Here is a 20,095-nt window from a genome sequence, read left to right as displayed (position 1 = left end):
TTTATAAGCGTGAAAATTTCATCCTCATTGATTTTACTTATGCCTCTCAGAGCTTTAAACACCTCAATCAATCCTCCTTTAAGGTGTCTAGTTTCCAAACTGTGCAACCCACATATTCAAAATCTTTTCTCATATGGATGCCCTTTTGCCGATCTCACCAGGTGAGTTATCCATCTTTGAACCCTTTCAAGAAGCATGTCTTTCTTTAGGTGTGGTCTCCATACTTGAACACAGTATTCCAAGTGTGGTCTAACAATAACCTTATATAACGGGATTATGACATCCTTATGTCTACTAGAAATTGTTCGATAAATCGTCAAAGGACACCGTGGGCCTTGCTTGCACCCTGTCTACAATGCTCAGAGAACTTTGTGTCTGACCGTATCATAAAACTCAAGTCCCTTTCCTCCACTACCGGCTTTAGTTCACGTCCACCAAGTGTATAAGTTATTTTGGTTACTGTTCCCCAGGTGTAATACCTTACACTTTGCTGGATTAAAGCATAGCTGCCATTTTTCTGCCCATCCCTGAAGTCTATCTAGGTCACTCTGAAGAAGCTCTGCTTGGCAGTGATCATTAACTACTCTACCAATCTTTACATCATCTGCAAATTTAGACATCACATCCTCTATCCCTTCATCAATGTTATTTATGAAAATCAAAAACAACAGTGGTTCTAATACTCATCCTTGCTGGACCCCACTTCTTACATCAAACCAATCTGAGGAATAACCATTTATCACAATACTCTGCCATCTGCACTGAAGCCATCCAGCTATCCATCTAAGGATTTTCCCTGTGATTATTTAAGCTTATAAAGTAACTGCTCATGTGTGACTGAGTCAAATGCTTTGCTGAAATCCAAGTAAACGGTGTCAAAATTATTCCCTAAGTACAGCTCTTGGGTGACCCTGTCAGAATAGCTAACCAGATTAGTTAAACCTGATTTTCCCTTTACAAAACCATGCTGAGTATCCTTCAGAATTCCATTTCTATCTAAATGATCCTGAATTCCATCCTTGATTGTAGTCTCCATGATTTTCCCTGCTACTGAAGTTAGACTGATCGGCCAGTAATTTCCCACTTCACTCTTAGAAACTGCCCTTATGTATTGGAGATACATTGGCACTTTCCCAATCGAACGGAATCACTCCCAAGTCCAGTGATGCTCTTATAATTAGCCCAAGTGGTTCAATGCACTCACTTGCTGCCTCCTTTATGATTATCCAGACATATAGGATATATATCAGGGGCCTTACTGGCCTGTAGACTTGAAAGTTTTTTCATTAAATAAACATGTGAAATTTCAATGTCATTAATTAGATTTTTTTTCAACTTCACTTCCATTATTTCTCATTGACACAAAGGGTTTTTCTTCTGTAAATGTCGAAGCAAAGTAACTGTTGAGTTCATCTGCAACTTCAGCTGGGGGTATTTAATACTATTCCACGTCCATTACATAAGGGTCCGATCTGGTTTGTCCTTCTCTTCGGCACCTCCGTAGCCAGGTGGGCAGGAGCAGCACACGCTTCTTGATTAGACCGGGGTTCGAGCCCGTGACCACCAAATACGGAGGATGCAGAAAGGTCAGGGAATGACCACCGCATACCCCAGAGCAATATGGCCTTAGTTGCTAATGCTCCTAAAAACCAAAAATAACAAACAATAACAATAACAATCCTTCTCTTCTTTGCATTTATATATGTGAAGAATTCCTTATCCCCACTCTTTGCCAGCAATTTCTCATAATCTGCCTTTGCCAGCCTAACCTTTTCTGTGGCACTGTTACAGATCCATTTGTAGCTGTTATAGGCTTCAGTACTTTTTATTGCTCTGTAACTTTTCCATGCTGTCTTTTTCTGCAGGCGCCTCCGTAGCCAGGTGGGAAGGAGCAGCAGTGCGTAGCATACGCTTCTTGATTAGACCGGGGTTCGAGCCCGTCACCACCAAATACGGAGGATGCGGAAAGGTCAGGGAATGACCACCGCATATCCAGGAGCAATATGGCCTTAGTTGCTAATGCTCCTAAAAAAAAAACCAAAACCAAAAAATCTTTTTCTGCATCTGCCAACTTCCTTTTTCATCCAACTTGGAATCTTCTTCTTGGAGTATTTTTTTAATGGTATATAAGCATTCAAGGCTTCTGCTTAATGTTTTAAAGGTACACCATAATTCAATTGTATTTGCTCTCTGTGTGATATCTACCCAGTTAATAGAGGCTATGTAACACCTTAAGCCATTGTAATTTTCTTTCCTGAAATTCTAACCCATTCCTTTGCCTTTAACTACTGATACCTCTCTCATCATCGTCCAACATAGAACTCTGTGATCACTTCTGCTATTAGTTCCTGTACTGTCAGCCCTATTATGTCATCTGGTTCATGGGTGATGATGAGGTCTAGCATATTCTTTTCCCTAGTATTTCCCTGACATGTTGATGCAAACAGCAATCATCCAGTTGATTTAAAAATTTTGCCCCCATGTCGAGTTTGTTTCACATTTGCTCCAGTCAATTAGAGGCAAATTAAAATCACCCATAATAAGACATTGATGCTTACTTGCCATTCCATTTGCATGTAGAAGCTCTCATCATAATCTTCACAATCACCTAGCCTGTAGATTACTCCCACTCTCATTACACCTTTGCATTCAACTATCTCACATATAAATATAATATATGCAAAATATAAATTCATACAAAGTGTAAATTTCATTCTGGGAAGTCTGGAACACCTATACCAGTTGCACATACCCAATGCTGGCCTTGAGCGGATGGTTGTTGGCAGATGATGGGAAGCTGAGGTTGCTATTACCTTGAAATTACTATTCTGATACATTTAATTTTAAAATTTTGGGCAACTTTAAAATTAAGTGTATCAGAATAGCAATTTCAAGGTTATGGCAACATTATCTAGGTTTCTTTATTTTGATGCACTTTAAAATAAAAAGAAAATATGCTCTGTATATCTGTACTAAAAACAAATTCTTGTGATTGTAATTAATTTGAATTATTTTGTTTCTAGTCATGAAAACAAAGGGGTTTTTTTTTTTTTTACTGAACAATGAAACAGTTTATATATTGATGTTTCACCAATTTCTTATCTATTTGAAAGTGTTCTGTTACTCAAGGTTGAAAAATGCTAGCCTATAATGGGAGGTAGGTTGCTAATATTTTTTGTAATCTCTTTTCTAATCTTTGCTGAACTGATTGCCAGTTTCAGTTTGTGCAGACCTATAAAAAATTAGGGGCAATGTTATCTAGATTTAGCTCCACTTAGCATACATAAATAAAAAGATTTATTGTCTTGTAATAAGAAAAGATTGTAAGAAGCTCTATAACAGAGAGGTATTTTTTTTTTTTTTTTTTATGGAGGTTAAAATTTCTATAATTTCCTTTGTAATCCAAGTGAGATCACAGTATGGGATCACTTCTCATGGTTTGGACTCAAACTGCTGGTTTTAGTGACAAATATCACTGTTGAGTTGTACATTGAATTCTTGGACAATTCCATGGGGCCTACATTTTAGCAAGCTCCATCAAAATGGTCTCCTCCATGTTCTACTGTAATAATGCTCCATCCCCTACGGTGAGTGGTGTAAAAATGTGATTTGAAGAAAATGGTGTCCAACAAGTTGCCTCACAAGATTCACTGTAGATCTGAATTTTGATCAGATTCAGATCTTGACTCTAGGCCAGTGCAGATCTGAATCTTAATCAGATTAAGGTTGAACCTGGAGTCCAGACCAGAATATGATCAGGCACTTTTAAGATGAACTGTAATGCTTGATCATGGTATGGCTGCTGTGTCCTTCTTCGACAGCTGAACTTGTGATTGCACTGGAGTAATGGATACAGATTCCTGCTGCCTGCAACAAAGAAGTGATCAAAAGTGTTCCATCGGATTAACACTTTCACTGCTAACCTTTCCAATGACCTTTTTGACCCAGGATTGAGTCATTCTGGATTGTAAAGACATTTTGAGGCTTTCTTCTCACTATTTCTCAGTTAATCAGCTTTTGGTGAAGGCTGCTTGAAAAGATAATTTCTTTTGTCAAATTAAAAGAAAAAGTTCTAAAAGTAGGGTAGTTTTCCCTCCAAGTGGATTAAAAACCTGAAGCTGCATATTTGTGTGAGGAAGCAGTGAATGTGTTATTGCTGTCATTCAGGCCAAATTTTGGCCAAGGATCTTATTAATTTGTTCATTAAACTTCTGCTTTTCCAGATAGATCTGAATATTTTTGGTTGTGTGTGTGCGTGCGCACGTGCGCGTGCATCCATCCTATCACATTTCTGTATAACAGGTTTTTATATGACATGCATATTAAAATTACAATAGTAGTTTTTTAAAATTGAGGAAAGTTGGAAGGTTGGTTTGATATTCTAATGTATATTTATTTTTAATTATTTCAGAAGAAAGGAAAGCTTTACTTACACAGGTAAGTTGAAGTTTCATTTTACAATAAACGATAGTGTGTTAGTTAGGATGAAATTAATTTTTTTTGTTTAACAACAAGATTCAATGTGGAATGTTATAGTTTATTTGTATAATTAAATGTACAGATATCTCTTGAGATGCATGTTTTCCATATATTCAAAGTGAGTCTTGAACAGTTTTTGAAATATTTAAAGACTTTAAACTTAACAGAAATCTGTAATTGATCTGCACCTGCACTAGAATAATATATACATATGTATCTCAAATAAAAACATTTTAGACCTGCATAAATATATTTAGAATTATATTTTTTAGAACTGCTGTGTAGAACTGCATGTTTAATCCTTAATCACTGTAGCCATCTGTAAAACAAACATAGAAACACTATACTCTGTCAATAACATATGCTTTTGTGAAATGTTCCATGAAAATTGTAAAAAGAAGTAAATTGTAAATTGATGAGGTGCAGTCGTGCTTCACTCCATGTTTAATCATAAATGTGTTGCAATGTATTGTATTGTACTTCACTCACTGAAATTTCCCATTTTTTTTTATTTGAAAGCTTTTCATTCTCTTTGAAAGAATTATCTTTAATGGCTTATTTTTCTCAATTTTGTAAAAGCAGATTTCTAGGTACTTTATTGTACAATTTTTTTCAAGGTCAACAAATTCTAAATACAGATTCCCATTTTTTTTTTATAATTTGTCTTAATGTGAGTTTTGAACTTTGATCCTCTGTTTGGCTTCAAATCTGACTTTTCTTCCCCAAGGTGTTTCTCAACCTTTTTTTAATTATTGCCCCCTAAAGGGCTATTTTAGACAATTTTTTTTCCTAATCACTGCCCATGAAATTTTAAAAAAGAAAATACTTCATACTTGCCCTTTTTATTCAGTGGGATCCCTGAGCCTGATGCTTCTTAGTTAAAAGTTCAATGTTTGGTGTGATGTTAGTAAGTTTAATTCTAATGTCTCCTCTTGAATATATATCAATTCTGTTTCTTTCCTTTGTTAATATTTTATTTACTGAACTAAAACCACTTTCAACCATATAAGACATTGGAAAACAAAGAAGTACTTTGGCTATTTCAGACCACATTTTTCATTTCACCTTTTAAAGAACATAAATGATCTGAATGATTCTTAAGATCATTCTTGGTGAGAGATTCATTGATTTCAGCTAACTCTTGCATACTATGAAATTGTTTTCTCATTAAATTGCTTTCAGATATTTCCAGTTTTTCAGTGAAGGCTTTTAATATGCATTGCAGTCTGTCACCGTAATTAATTTCCCTTGAAGTTGAAGTGATACTTCATTAAGTTTTTGAAAAATCCAAGCCATATAGTATAAGTTGTTTTTGTGTTTGCTGATCTCCTTTGCTAAATCTGTCTCTCCTTTGCTTTCTAAAAAACTAATTATTGTATCAAAAAGTTTTACAAATGTTGTTACAGTTTCCTTTAGAAAGCCATCTGACTTCTGTATATAAAAGAAGCATCACATACTGTTCTTCGTTGTCAACACAAAATTTTCTGAAAAGGTGATCATATTTGCTTTGCGATTTTATTTTATTGATGGTTTTAATAACTATACTGAGAGATTGATAAAGAGCTGGACTAATATTTTTTGCAACCATATTATGTCACTGCACAATGCAGTGTATTGCAAGAACTTCGAGACACTTCCTTTAGGTGGGCTATAAAACCTTTGTCTTCCAACCATGGAGGTAGTACCATCAGTGGCACAGGATACCAAATTTTCATTGGTACTTGTTTTTCCATCAAACCATGTTTTTAGAGCAGTAAAAATGGATACTCCAATACAGTTAGTTTCTCTAGATTTACAAACAACATCTCTTCTTGCAATTTATAATCATCATCAAAATAATGAACGTATGCCATTAGAAGGGCCTTATTGTCAGTTAGTGTGGATTGATCAATCTGAATAGAAAATTTCTCATTTTCAATTTGTCAATTAGCTGCTCTTCAATGTTAACTGACATCTCATTGAATCGTTGCCCAGTGGCAATGCTTTTAAAATACTGGAAGGATTTTGATGCGTGTTGAAATTACAGTTTCTAATGCGGGTCGTATAACAGTCTCAGCAACTATATGAGCACTATCAGTTTTTGCAATTATTTGTGCAATTTTATAATATGCAGTCATTCCATTGGCATTTGTTTGCATGTTCTTAAAAAAATAAGTAACACTGTAACGTTGTTCAAAATTCTGTTTTAAATTTTTAAAATATTCGATGTTTATCAGGATGTTTCCTTTTTAAGTGATCTAAAAGTCTTGATGGTTTCATAGGCTCATTTGAAAAAGAACTATTACACATAAGACACATAGGCTGTCTTGAGTCAAATTGGTTTTCAAAAAAATCATAAGCTAGATATTCATCCAGATACTGTCACTTTCTTTTCAGCACTTGACATGATTGATGACATAAGCAGTGCAGAACTGGAATTTGGGGAGTACAATGTGTACAGACAGGACAGAAAGGGAGGAGGGGTTATGCTGTTAGTTAAGAAACTTTTAAAATCTAAGGAAGTGCATCTAATTGATGTTGGTGGACAACTGGGAAAGGAAAAATGAGATTAGGTGTGTGTTATAGGCCAAATGAATCTGATGAGTATAATGAAAAATTGTGCAGAGAAATAGAGTGGGCCAGTAAATCAGAATGTCTTATAATGGGGGATTTTAATTTCCCAGAGATTGATTGGAATTTGTGGGTTGGTCACTCACACACTAGCAAGGCTTTTGTGGATTTATTGAATGATTGTTTTCTTCAGCAGCATGTTTGGGAGGCAACTAGAGGGAGTAATACTCTTGATCTGATTATCAGTAGTGATTCTTCATGCATCAAGAATCTGCAGATAAGGGAACCACTAGGTGGCAGTGATCACAGTGTCATGAATGGGATTTACTCAAAGAGGTAATTACCATCATGGGTAAAGGGAAGGGTTTTTGCTTTCATAAAGGTGACTACGGTGGTCTGAGACAGTATTTAAATTTTATATGGTGGGACCAACTGATAATGTTCCGAACAGCAAATTAAAAATGGGAAGCATTCAAAGAATTAATCTTGGAAGCTACTAGGCTTTTCATACCAACTAAGAAATATTGTTCAAGATTTACGCCTAAATGGATGTCAGATGAACTAATTAGACATGAGACAGAGAAGAAAAATGCATGGGATACATACAAATTAACATGTGACACAGAAGCCTATGATAGATATAAACCGGTCTGTAACCAAGTTACAAAGGAAGTTAGGCAGGCGAAGGCAGATTACGAGAAATCTTTGGCAAAGGATGCAAAGAGTTCTTTACTTATGTAAACTCTAGAAGGAAGGGGATGAATCAGATTGGTCCACTTGATATCGATGGTTCAACTGTTGATGATCCTGGTCAGGTAGCTAACAAACAAAATGAATATTTTGCATCTACATTCACACATGAGGAGTTATTCAGGGAGGGGAATGCCAGAGGTGTATTCAACTCTGGCAGTAAGCTAGATAATCTTGTAATAACTGAGAGTAAAGTGGAGGAGAAATTGTTGAAGATAAACATAAGAAAGGCACCTAGGGTAGATGGAATCTCTCCAGTTATATTAAAGGAGGCAGCAAAGGAAGTAAGCAAACCCTTAGCCATAATTATGAGAGCTTCACTGGTCTCGGGAGAGGTACCCATGGACTGGAGATGTGCAAATGTGACCCCAATCCAGAAAGGAGGATCAAAGGGAGACACAGGTAATTATAGACCTGTTAGTTTAACTTCTGTTCCAGGGAAATTAATGGAGGCACTGGTTAAAGAAGCATTGCACGATCTAGACAAGACTTCAGTTATAGCTTGGACACAGCATGGGTTTGTAAAGGGGAAGTCTCGTCCGTCTAATTTGATTGGATACTACGATGTAACAAAGGAACTGGATGCAAAGAATAACTTTGATATCATATATTTGGATCTTAGAAAGGCCTTTGATACTGCTCCACATGGAAGACTGCTGCATAAATTGGAGCAGTGTGGCATTGGAGGCAAATTGCTGCTATGGATAAAGGGATGGTTGAGTGGGAGAAGACAGAGAGTGGTAATCAATGGACACTGCTCTTCGTGGGCTAATGTTATTAGTGGAGTGCCTCAGGTTTCAGTGTTGGGTCCATTGTTGTTTTCTGTGTTTATAAATGATATTGATGATGGTATATCAGGCTCAATGTCCAAGTTTACAGATGATACGAAGGTTGGCAGTGTTGTTAATGACATTAATGATAGTACACTGCTACAACAGGATCTAGAAAAGTTGAGTAGATGGGCTGAGAGGTGGCAAATGAAGTTTAACATTGACAAATATAAAGTGCTGCATATGGGAAGCAGTAATCCCAGAGTAACGTATCAACTCTGTGGTACCACACTGACAGTGGTAGAGAATGAAAAGGACCTGTAGGTAATTGTGCAGGCAGATTTCTTGAAGTTATTTAGGTTTGTATCATAAGCTTTGTTTTCCTCCTCATTTGAAATGTTGTTACCTCAGAACATCTTATGAATATCAGCTGTTGTGGCAACAAACAAGAATTCTGGTGATCAGTGCAAGCATTATTTTGACCCAAATCATCAGATAAAGCACATCTATATTATCCTTCCCCCCCCCCAACTAGCAGGTTCCTTGAACTGGCAAAATCTTTGCACCACCTTTGTTCAAATGAATACCATATCTACAGAACAGATTCCTTCTACCTACAGCAGGCCACTCTGATAAACATTTCCCTATGTTATGTCATGTAAATTTCCTCAAGTCTCGATTTAATCCACAAGGCTTTCAGCATGTGATTCCTCCTATTATGTCTCAGCAGAATTGCAGACACAAACACATTCTGACCTAACTCTCGGCAGTTTTTCAACCTGGTCCTATATTTACCCAACAAATGGTTGGGACATGTTTTTTTAATATCATTAGTCCCCACATGAATAATAATTCTCTCTTTACCCCCCCTCCTTAAAATGTGACATTAAAATGTGTTGGTAACATTATCAATTATTTCTCCTGGCAAACACACCCTGGTTCTTGTCCACTTATCTTTATTTCAAAAAATGTTACCCATTTCCCTGATAATAGTGCCTTCCAATAAAGCCACATCACCTTCAACCAGAGCAGTACTTTTTTTTTTTATGAAAACCCCAAACATGAGAGGTATTAGAGCCTACTACAGTACCTAGTACCATTCTTGGGTTGGAGGTTGAGAAGACAAAAGAATATATTTGTTGTCATTAGACTTGAACTTCTGTAGACTGTAAATTTCAGGAAATATGAATGAAGGAAGGTTGTTCCAGAAAACAGTAGTTGAATTAATAAATGAGGAAGATGAAAAGTTGGTTCTGTGAGTTTGAAGTTGGACAGTAAATGGGTATTGGCTGGTGGCAGCACATATTCAGACTGTTTTGAAAGAGAGAGCTTGAATTATAGAATCCAATTCAGAAGAACAGTGCTCATGGAAGTATCTGTAGAAAAGGCATGCAGCAGAAACAGTATGTCTATGAGACAGAGAGTGGAGAGACTCTGTTAGAGATGAGTAATTAATTAACCTAACTGCCCTCTTCTGAATGGAATCTAGAAGCCTGAGAGAGAGATTTTGGGAGCACCGCCCCAGATGTGGGAACAATATTCCATTGTAGGGTGGATTTGCGATTTGTACAGAGTGAACAGCTGTTCGGAAGAAAAGTAAAGCCTAGATGAAAAGAGAAAACCAAATTTTTTAAATGCAGAGGAAGCAATATTTGTAATGTGCTTGTGCCATCTACCAGAGAGCTGTCTACCATCACCCTCAGTGCGCGGTCAGAGAGAAAACTGGATAACCAATTACAAAAAACAGTTGCCAAACCATAAGATGTAAGCTTGTTTAGAAGACCTTTATGCCAAACACGATCGAAGCCTTTGAGATGTCAAGAGCAACTGCTTGTGTTTCACCGAACTTTTCCATTAAATTTTTCTATAAATGAGTAACATAAGCCAGAATATCACCAATGGATCGACACTGACAGAACTAATACTGGCGATCGTTGATCAGACGGAAGGTTTCTAGGTAGTTTAAGAGTTGGCGGTTAATTGATTTCTCCATTACTTTAGAAAAGGTAGAAGTAATTGCAATGGGACAATAATTGGATGGGAGGGACTGTCGCCCATTTCAAGAACTGGCTGGATATGAGCAAATTTCCACACAGAAGGAAAAACACCTTTGGAATAAGAAAGTGAAAAAAGAGGCAAAGAACAGGAGTAAGTTCAGGAGCACAGGTTTTGAGAACAAGTCGAGAAATACCATCAGGACCTGGAGCTTTCTTAGCATCAAGATTCGTCAAAACCCTTCTGACATCCTTTTGACAGAAGATCACAGGAGGCATTGAATGGGGTTTGCTGGGCATGGTAGGTTTTCTTTGTTTTACCAAGATCATTAATACATTAGTTGGAAGAAAAATGGGATGCTAGCAGATCAGCTTTATCGTTGGCTGAAGTGGCAAGAGAACCATCTGGTTTTGACAGAGGTTGGAGCAGAGATAGGCAAAAGTTGCAGCCAATAACTTTGGCAAGAGACCAGAATGCTCGGTTACCATTAGGGCATGAAGCAAGTTTTCTACTCTTAGCTGTTCAAATTCTAGTTTGGACTGATTAATAACAGCTTTACAATTGTTGCGAGCTTTGGTGTAGGCAGAAAATGAAACTGAAGAATTTGAAACAAGCTGATTATGATATGCAACATTCTTCTCTTGAACAGCCTTAGCACATTTATTTGAAAACCAAGGTTTAGATAAAGGACAAGATTTTAAAGTGGAGTGTGGATTAAAGGATTCCATTCCTACAAGAATGATTTCACTGACACGATCTGAGAAAACGTTGAAATCAGAAGTTTTGAAACAGTAATCCAACCAAGGAAAACAAGAAAAGAAATCTTGCAGGTCATTCCGTTTTGCATTCTTGTAATGCCAAACAACATGAGATTGGGAATAGCCATGAGATAAAGGTTCCATTGGAGAAGAACAATCAACAAGTTGTGATCTGAGGTGCCTAAAGGACCACTCACTTTCACCGTGTACACTTGATCTTTTTCTCACAAACAACAACTTGTTTGTGAGAAAAAGATCAAGCGTATTGGCTATATGGTTAGGATTGTCTGGTATTCTGGTAAGTAAATGAACAATCTGTGTGAAATCATTAGTAATTGAAAAAGCCTCAGCATCTCTACCAGCTGGAGTTGTGAACATTAAAATCACCAAGGAAAATTATCTCACTGTTAGGAAAGTTGGACCGAAGAAAGTCAAGTTGCAAATAGAGGAAGTCAAAGAGCTCCAAGTGATTAGTGGAGTTGGGAGAACGGTAGAGACAACAGATGAATTTGACACAATGAGGTAGAGAGATTTTAACCCAGAGAAGATCAAAAAGAGGAGATTCCAAATTACCAAGTCTTTGACGGGGAATATTGGAATGGACATATGCACAAGTACCACCTTTGAGGCGAAAGGAATCATACAGCGAATAATTTGAGCAACTGAGATGAGCAATAGTTGAATCAACTGATAACTGAGATTCTGTCAGAAAAAGTACATGGGATTTGGCAGACTGCAAGTGGAAATGGACATCATTGAGATTAGAATTGAGACCACGTATATTTGTGAAATTAACTAGGAAGTGTTTGGGAGGTTTAAATCTTTTCCCAGCTAAGCTTACTCTATTATTTGACAATTCATGGTGTATTCAATAGTAAGAAAAAGTGGGGGGCCATGCTGTATAAAGTAATGAAATTTTTGGATATGGCTTACACATGGTAAGAATATATCCAGATCCTTGACATAACGTGGCCTCAACAATGCCCCCCGCATACACACACTACTCAGTCTTCCTCCAGTCACTATCTGGCAGAGTCGAGGTAGCAAGATTATACACTAGCTGATCCAGAAACCTCCTAAAGAGTTACCAACAGGTTTGGTCCGGTGTACTAACTAGCGGCCGGCCTGCGAACACTGTTTTAGAGCTGTACCCTTGAAATGTAAGGAAGATTGGATCACGCCATGATGTTCATCATAACCTCAAAAGTCATCAGTCATACTGCATGATGGAAGAGATGGGGAAGAGTTGACTGGGACTTTGCTCTGGAGATTAAACGTGGGTTCCGCTACTTCAAGTTTCCAATAAGCAAAGTGGTGGTATTGCACCGATTGATGAGAGTCATGTACCATCTAGTATTGCCTGGTAACAGAGGGGCAGCATTCCTCCATGTGGTGTGGGCGCCACACCTTGACCCCTGCTTACGTTGGTTTACACCTGGGTGGTCACCCACCGTGTGCTTGTGCATGGAGGTTATACCCAGAATTACTAACAGTCCCACCATCGTGAAGGTGCAAGCAGAGGATTTGGCTGTCGCAGACCATCTGGACTTTGATGAAATTGGGTCCACTTGACTTGAGTGTCACCGGAATATCAGTTCCATCAGCGTTTTAGATTCCCAGGTAGCAAGTATAACTTGTCTGACATATCTGAGAGAATGTCTGTGACAACCTCAAGGACCAAATTTATTGAAGGCAGCTTAATTTGAAATGTTATTAGCATATGCTAGTGTCTCAGAATGGGCATTCTCTTTTTACTTAATTTCTCACGCCTGACCTTATCCAAATTCCTGTGTTTTTATTTGACGATCCTTGAACAGGGTGCACTTCGTAATAGATAATGTTTCATCTTTATTATTTTTTTATTTCATTCCTTTCCCATGTAATTTTGCTTAAACGTAGCAGATAATATAGAAGTAAGTTAAAGAGAAAGAAGCCTTACCAAATCATTTAATTGATTTTTAGTTGTAAATCGCAAATGTTAAATTAATTGATTCTAAATTGAATATTGTGAGGTGATCTCTATTATTGTAATTTATTTGATTTCTTAATGCCATTTAGATGTGTGGAGTAATTTCAGAACACACCAAGAAAATGTGCACAAGATCACACAGATGTCCCCAACATACAGATGACCAGCGTCGAGCTGTTCGTATTTCTCTATTAGGAAGACATGGGTAATCCATGTAGCAGTCTTTGTTTTATTTTATAGCAAACAATTTACAACTCTCTCTCTCTATATATATATTAAACTATATAAAATAAATTATACCTTCTTGTAATTAATGAGGCTTGTAATTATTTTATACCTTTAAAAATTTTTAAGCTTTAAATGTAGTTACTGAGACTTTAATTAAACTTCCATAGAAAGAGTTAATTCGATTTTTGTCAAAACCCTTTATTCCACTTGTTTATTTTCACATTAGATGTAAATAATGTTGCAAGAAAGCAATATTGTTCTCAGCAAATCTTTTAACTTGGTATCAATATAAATTTTTTCTACAGTTTCACATGGTGGTAGTGTATAACTAATAAATAATTGTTGTTCATCCATGTCTATAAAAATGTGATGCCTTGGTGTCTACCAAGGCGTCACTTTTTTATGATTATTATAACAGAGGTAAGCAACCTCTGTTATAATAACAGTTAATCAAAATTTTTTCAGTATTGTCAAAAAGACTTTTAACATCAGGAATCATAATATAGTAATGAAATTCTTGTTACCATGTAATCAGAATAAATAAAAACTGATTCTAATGCATTACGGGCTTGTGCCTCAAGCTGCGAAAGAATTAGACTATGTATATCTTAGTGCACTTGCATCATTTATACACAGCCAATTATAGATTAGCAAATTTGCAATAGCGGCATCGTTTAAGTTACAAAGAAGGGCCAAATAGCCCTGAAACGGTGCCGTCTGGGTGGTGGTATCCACTGAGAATAAGTAACAACAGTCTTCTCCTTCGGGTGAAGCGTTACTTATTCGAAGTAGTGCAATGTAATGGCAACTCATCGTGAAGGTATTCACAATATGAGATGTAACTTAAGTGATGCTGCTATTGCAAATTTGCTAATCTATAATTGGCTGTGTATAAATGATGCAAGTGCACTAAGATATACATAAAAACTGATTTTAATAGTAAAATAACATAAAAATAAATAATCCATAAAAATAAAAAATTAAAGTAGTAACAATACACATATAAATTAAAAATGTATAGAAATAAATAAAATTGCACATAAATCAATGCATATAAAATCAATAAATATACACAAAACATAGCCCTTCCTTCCTCTCGAATCTATCCTTCCTTTGAGGGAGCTATTTGACCAATTAGCTTTCCTCTGCACTCACAGAGCACTATTGGTATGAGCAGCCTGGTCAACCCAATCCTGGTAAAGTTGAAATAGTCAAAAGTATCCATAATTACTACATTTGTTTGTGGCTTGTGGCTGCCCATAGCTCATTGACATTGGCACAGAACATCTGTGAGACTAATTGTGCTCTGTCCTTTTGTGCTTTTTCCTCAGAGCACAACTGACACCCCTTGTTTTTACTCCTCTCTCTCTCTCTCTCTCTCGCTACCCCCCCCTCCTTTTCTGGTGTTTATACTTTTTGGAGCATTCATGGGCAACATATTCATATGTATACTTTCATTGCTTTCACTTCATATTTTTATGGGTGTGTTTATTTTTATTTGACTATTAAAACAGTTTTAATTTTCCTGAACAATGCTGAAAAATATAAAAATAAAATTCTTAACAGTAGCTAACAAAATAAACTAATTTTAATCAGTTTTTTATTTATTTTATGTATAGAAGTTTGCCATTCAAATTTCATAGTCATATAAGATAGGATTAGAAAGTTTTGAGACTTCATTTTTATTTAACAAATATAAAATTTATAGATAATTATCCATCAGATTTTTCAAAACAGAGATCTTGGCTATTTTCACATTTTTTTCCCCATTAGTTATATTATTGCTTCTTCAGAATCTTCTTTTTGAAAGTTCCTTGATTATTTTGTCATAGCTGCCCTAACTTCTGCTTTACTGAAAATCCATCGATTCTTTAATGAATTATTTTGTTCTGGAAAAAAAATAAAAATCCCGTTGTGCAACATTAGGTGAATAATGAAGATATTGTAAGTTAAAGAGTGTTTGGAAAGGGATTCAGAAATTATTGTCACATGATGAGCGAGGTACTACCATGGCGTAATTTCCAGTTTTTTCTTGCCTATGGATCAGATCTATTCCTTTTAATTGCATCTTTCAAGTATATAATAATTTCTAAATATGTATTCTTATTAACAGTATGACTTTCTGGTATAAATTCATAATAAATAATGCCTTTATAGCCAAAACAATTTAGAGGAGTGACATCTTCTGTTACTTCTGATTTTAGAAATCCTGGATCATGATCATGAGTTTCAACTAATTCTGTAAGCTTGAGTCTTGTTTCCCTCAAATCTTCTGAAGATTTTAGGGAAACAAAATAAATTGTATCATCTTTTTGTGTTTAAAATATCAAATACGATGGCTTGGTAACTACCATGTGATAACTTCAGAGGCTATGCCTTCAGTTCTTATTTGATGATCAACCTGAATAATGCTTCTAATGTTCATTGTTTGTTGATGTACAAGGTCTTCTATACCTTAAATCAGCCTCAATGATATTGCATCCATCTTTGATGTATTTGTACCATTCCTATATTATTATTATTATTATTATTATTATTATTATTAATAGCCATATGATGCAAGGAAGCCTGAGGCTTATGCTGCACCAGGAAAAAAAAAAGTTCCCGAGTTACCCTGAGAGAGAGAGACAGAGAGAGAGAGTCAAAAGTAGAAGGGAATCACCAAGAAAGAGAAGAATGATGATATCCAGCTCAGGACCCTGGGTGTGCCAAGCCCATACTCACCAGATGTGAGCCCCCCCCTACTTCGTGATACAGCTTTTTCACTGTTTGTTCATCAATCATTTGTACAGTCTCTGAGGCTAATTTTTTCAAAAAAAGCAAAATTTTGTAGATCTCTGTTGTTCTAAAAATAGACATATTAAAGCTTGAAAAAGTCAAACAAGGTGGTATGTCACCCACTCACTCACTCACTCACTCACTCACTCGCGCACACACACACCCACACACACCCACACACACCCACACACACACACACACACACACACACACACACACACACACACACACACACACACACACACACACACACACACACACACACACACACACACACACACACACACACACAATCTCTACCTATCTATAGTTTATTCTAAAAATGATTCAGAATTACTTACCATAACAACAGACAAAAATAAACTTTTGCAAAAGTACATGCAAAATACCACAAACTTGTAAGAAACATTTGAACATTCTAGATTGTAAAATTTAAAAAAATTTAAAATTAAATTGTTATTTATTTTTAATAAATTCAGTGCCGGACCTTTTTTTCTACCTTATACATAGTCATGAAGAACAGTTTCAATTCCTTTATTTTTTGATGTATTGGCTGGAACTGATGAGTTTGGTGTCATTAAACACATAAGACATGGAATTTTTTTATAGTTAGTTAGAACTCTAGGAGAAAAATTCTGTAAGCAAAATGGAGTACACTATTTTTTATGTGAAAAGTTTTTTTTTTAATCAAATTGGAACTTTTGTTACATGAGATTTAGTTGTAGAAAACATTTAGGCATACTGCCTCATACACCACAGATCAATAGTTTTGAGATTAGTAAAGAAGTCTGAATAGTCTAATTCTGTAATTAAAAGCATGTTATTGGCAGAAAGAAGTGCATAAGGTGCTTGGAAGTATTGCATATGTACAGGAAATGATGATTGCAACAGCTTATTTTAAAATGAGCATCCACTTTAAGCATTGTTTGAGAAGACTTAAAACTTTTTATTTATTACAAAATGCAGATGCAACAATCCCTGGCTGACATTGTAAGAAAAGGCAGTTCACTGTTTATGATTTTAAATATTTTGCAAATAGTGCAAAAGTTGTTCATATGTGGTTCACTGACGAAGTGCACTTCCACCTTAGTGGCTCTGTCATTAAGCAGAATGTGTGTATATGAGGCAATGAGAACTCCTATGCACTCTTGAAGATGTCTTTTCATCCTGAAAAATGAACAGTAGCTCAATTTCAGCAGCTCTAATCAATTGTGACCAATCTTCGTGGATGACATAGATGATGTGGAAAGTTACCACATTGTCTATATCATCCACGAAATCACTACTCTGTTCTAGCTCTTCAAGATAATGGGAATGGAGCAGAGAAGTATTTTACCAAGTTGTGACAAGGCCACATACATTGAGTATGGTTCTTCATTTTCTGAGGCAATTATTTATTTATTTATTTACTGTATGGCTTGTACAGTACACATGGAATCAAATCACAACTCAAGAGTGATAGATATAAAATTGAATAAAACAGAAATCACAGATGAATATTTAACTAATTTAAATAGTCAATTGCCGCATTGGTCGGCATCAGGAAGTCTCCAGGGTTTCCTTCGTAGGCTTGCAAGGCACAATCCCTTATTATGTGTTAGATGGTCTGTCTATCGGCTCTGCAGTCGCACATCGGGGAAGGAATTTTACCGCACTTATGGAGAAGGTCTGCACATCTACTGTAGTTTCTGAGTCAACATTTTAATGACAGGATCATATTTAATCAGTATTATGGATGATGTGGGACTGGTAGTCTTGGCCACTATGCTCAACAGATCTGAATCCCTATGATTATTTCCTTTGAGGATTCTTAAAGGACAGTATTTACAGGTATACTCCACATGCCATTGAAGAATTGAAAGGTGAAATCACTGCTGCTGTGGAGTGCTTCTCTGAAGAAACACTGGCCATAGTCATGATAAATTTCAGTTTATATCCACATATTTTTTGAAAAAGGAAAACACTAAAGTTTGCTTTTTCCTTTTATTGGCCTTCCTGCTTGAAGTTTGCTTTTTCCTTTTATTGGCCTTCCTGCAAAGGGTATTAATAAATTTTGAAGCATATTGACAGAAAAAGCATTGTCTGCTGCTGTTCCCTCTAGTCAAGTAGAATCTTATCAAAGTTGACACTTTAGAACCTTTTCTTGTTTGTTGATATGTCCAAGTATTTGTTTAATACTTACAATGAACAATATTTGTAGAAGAATAAGAGAAATTTACCTCAATATGATACATAGAACACTTCCATATGCTAATCTCCAGAAATTAAAACGAATATAACGTTAATGCAAAAATGATTACAGTAAAAAAAATCGTTTTTAAAAAACGATTTTTTTACTATAATCATTTTTATTATTTAAAAAAATTGGCTAAGGTAAAGAAAGCCTGCACAAGAAGCATGCAAAAGTTCGATGAAATTTACCTGTAAAAGTACTTTGCCGTAACTTTGCCACAACATTTGTATTGTTGCTCGCTCGGTAACCAGACAGTGGATGTTATCGATCTGGAGTAGAAGTTGAATCCCACGGGAGCTTGAAACCCTCCTGAAGTGGAGGGGGTAACCTGACCTTTTTTCTTTAGAATCACTAATTGAATTAACTAATTGAATCATGAACAGAACAGTCATATTGGAAGTTCTGGTGTCTTAAAAAATGTTCGTAACATAGTTTCACTGGTAAACTTTTTCAAAGTTTGCCATGCTTCTCGTGTGGGCTTCCTTTACCTTTGCCTTTTTTTTCTTAATAAACAATTTATCCACTAGTCCACCAGTGATTCCAAAGAAAAAAGGTCAGGTTACCCCGTCCATTTCGGGAGGGTTTCAATCTTCCGTGGGATTCAATTTCTACTCCTGACCGATAACACCCACTGTATGTTTACTGAGCGAGCAACAATACAAATGCCGTTACGGCAAAGTACTTTTACCAGTAAATTTCATCGAAATTTTGCGTGCTTCTCGTGCTTTTACCTTCGCCAAAAAATCGTTTTTAAAAATTTACATAATTTTTTTTAATTAACTTTTAATTGTGTTCAATTGATTTTTTATTGTTTTCAATTTTTTTTTTTTTTTTTTTTTACTGTACTAATTTTGCATTAATGTTATATTCATTTTAATTCTGGAGAGTAGCATACGGAAGTGTTCTATTTATCATATAGAGGTAAATTTCTCTTATTCTTCTACAAATATTGATATCAACGTAGAATGTATTAAACACATAGCTCTAGTTTATACTATCAAATTACAATGAACAGCTGAGAAAAATACAACTATTTTCAGTTTTCACTTGACGGATGCACATAGATGCAAATTTTAAAAAAAATAATAAAAATAAAAACTCAAAAAGAATGTTAAAATTAGCTTTACAGTAATAAAACTGAAGTATCACTGAAATATGACTAGAGTGAGCTAGTAGACAAAAACAAAGGTGGGGATGAGATTTTTGAGAAATTTACTGGTCTTGTTTACAGGAATATCACAAAATGTAAACAAAACTTTAATGGATTTCCTGTATTTCTCTTTGTTGTCTGACTTAGACTTCTATGGACTGTAGATACCCTTGATTTGTCTGTCCCTGGATAATTGAGTCTACTACAGTGAAATTTGACTCGGTGTGTAGTATAAGGTGCCTCCGTAGCCAGGTAGGCAGGAGCAGCAGTGCGTAGCACACGCTTCTTGATTAGACCGGGGTTCGAGCCCGTGACCACCAAATACGGAAAGGTCAGGGAATGACCACCGCATATCCATGGAGCAATATGGCCTTAGTTGCTAATGCTCCTAAAAAACCAAATAACTGCAACTACTACGTGTGTAGTATATTACAC

General features: G+C 36.0%; 1 protein-coding gene across 1 annotated transcript in view; it reads left to right on the top strand.

The window, feature by feature from the left end:
• The window catches only part of LOC150080505 (ataxin-7-like protein 3), a 126,003-nt gene that overhangs the window by 88,637 nt on the left and 17,271 nt on the right, over positions 1-20,095 (top strand). The window contains exons 7-8 of the mRNA XM_090380716.1: positions 4,412-4,437; positions 13,361-13,476. Coding sequence (XP_090236842.1) covers positions 4,412-4,437; positions 13,361-13,476 — 142 coding nt within the window. The remainder of the gene's footprint in view (positions 1-4,411; positions 4,438-13,360; positions 13,477-20,095) is intronic.

Source organism: Mastigoproctus giganteus, chromosome 9 (genome assembly GCF_048544385.1).
Source record: "Mastigoproctus giganteus isolate SK-2022 chromosome 9, ASM4854438v1, whole genome shotgun sequence".
In the NCBI taxonomy this organism is placed as follows: domain Eukaryota; kingdom Metazoa; phylum Arthropoda; class Arachnida; order Uropygi; family Thelyphonidae; genus Mastigoproctus; species Mastigoproctus giganteus.
This window is presented reverse-complemented; position numbering and strand designations above follow the sequence as displayed.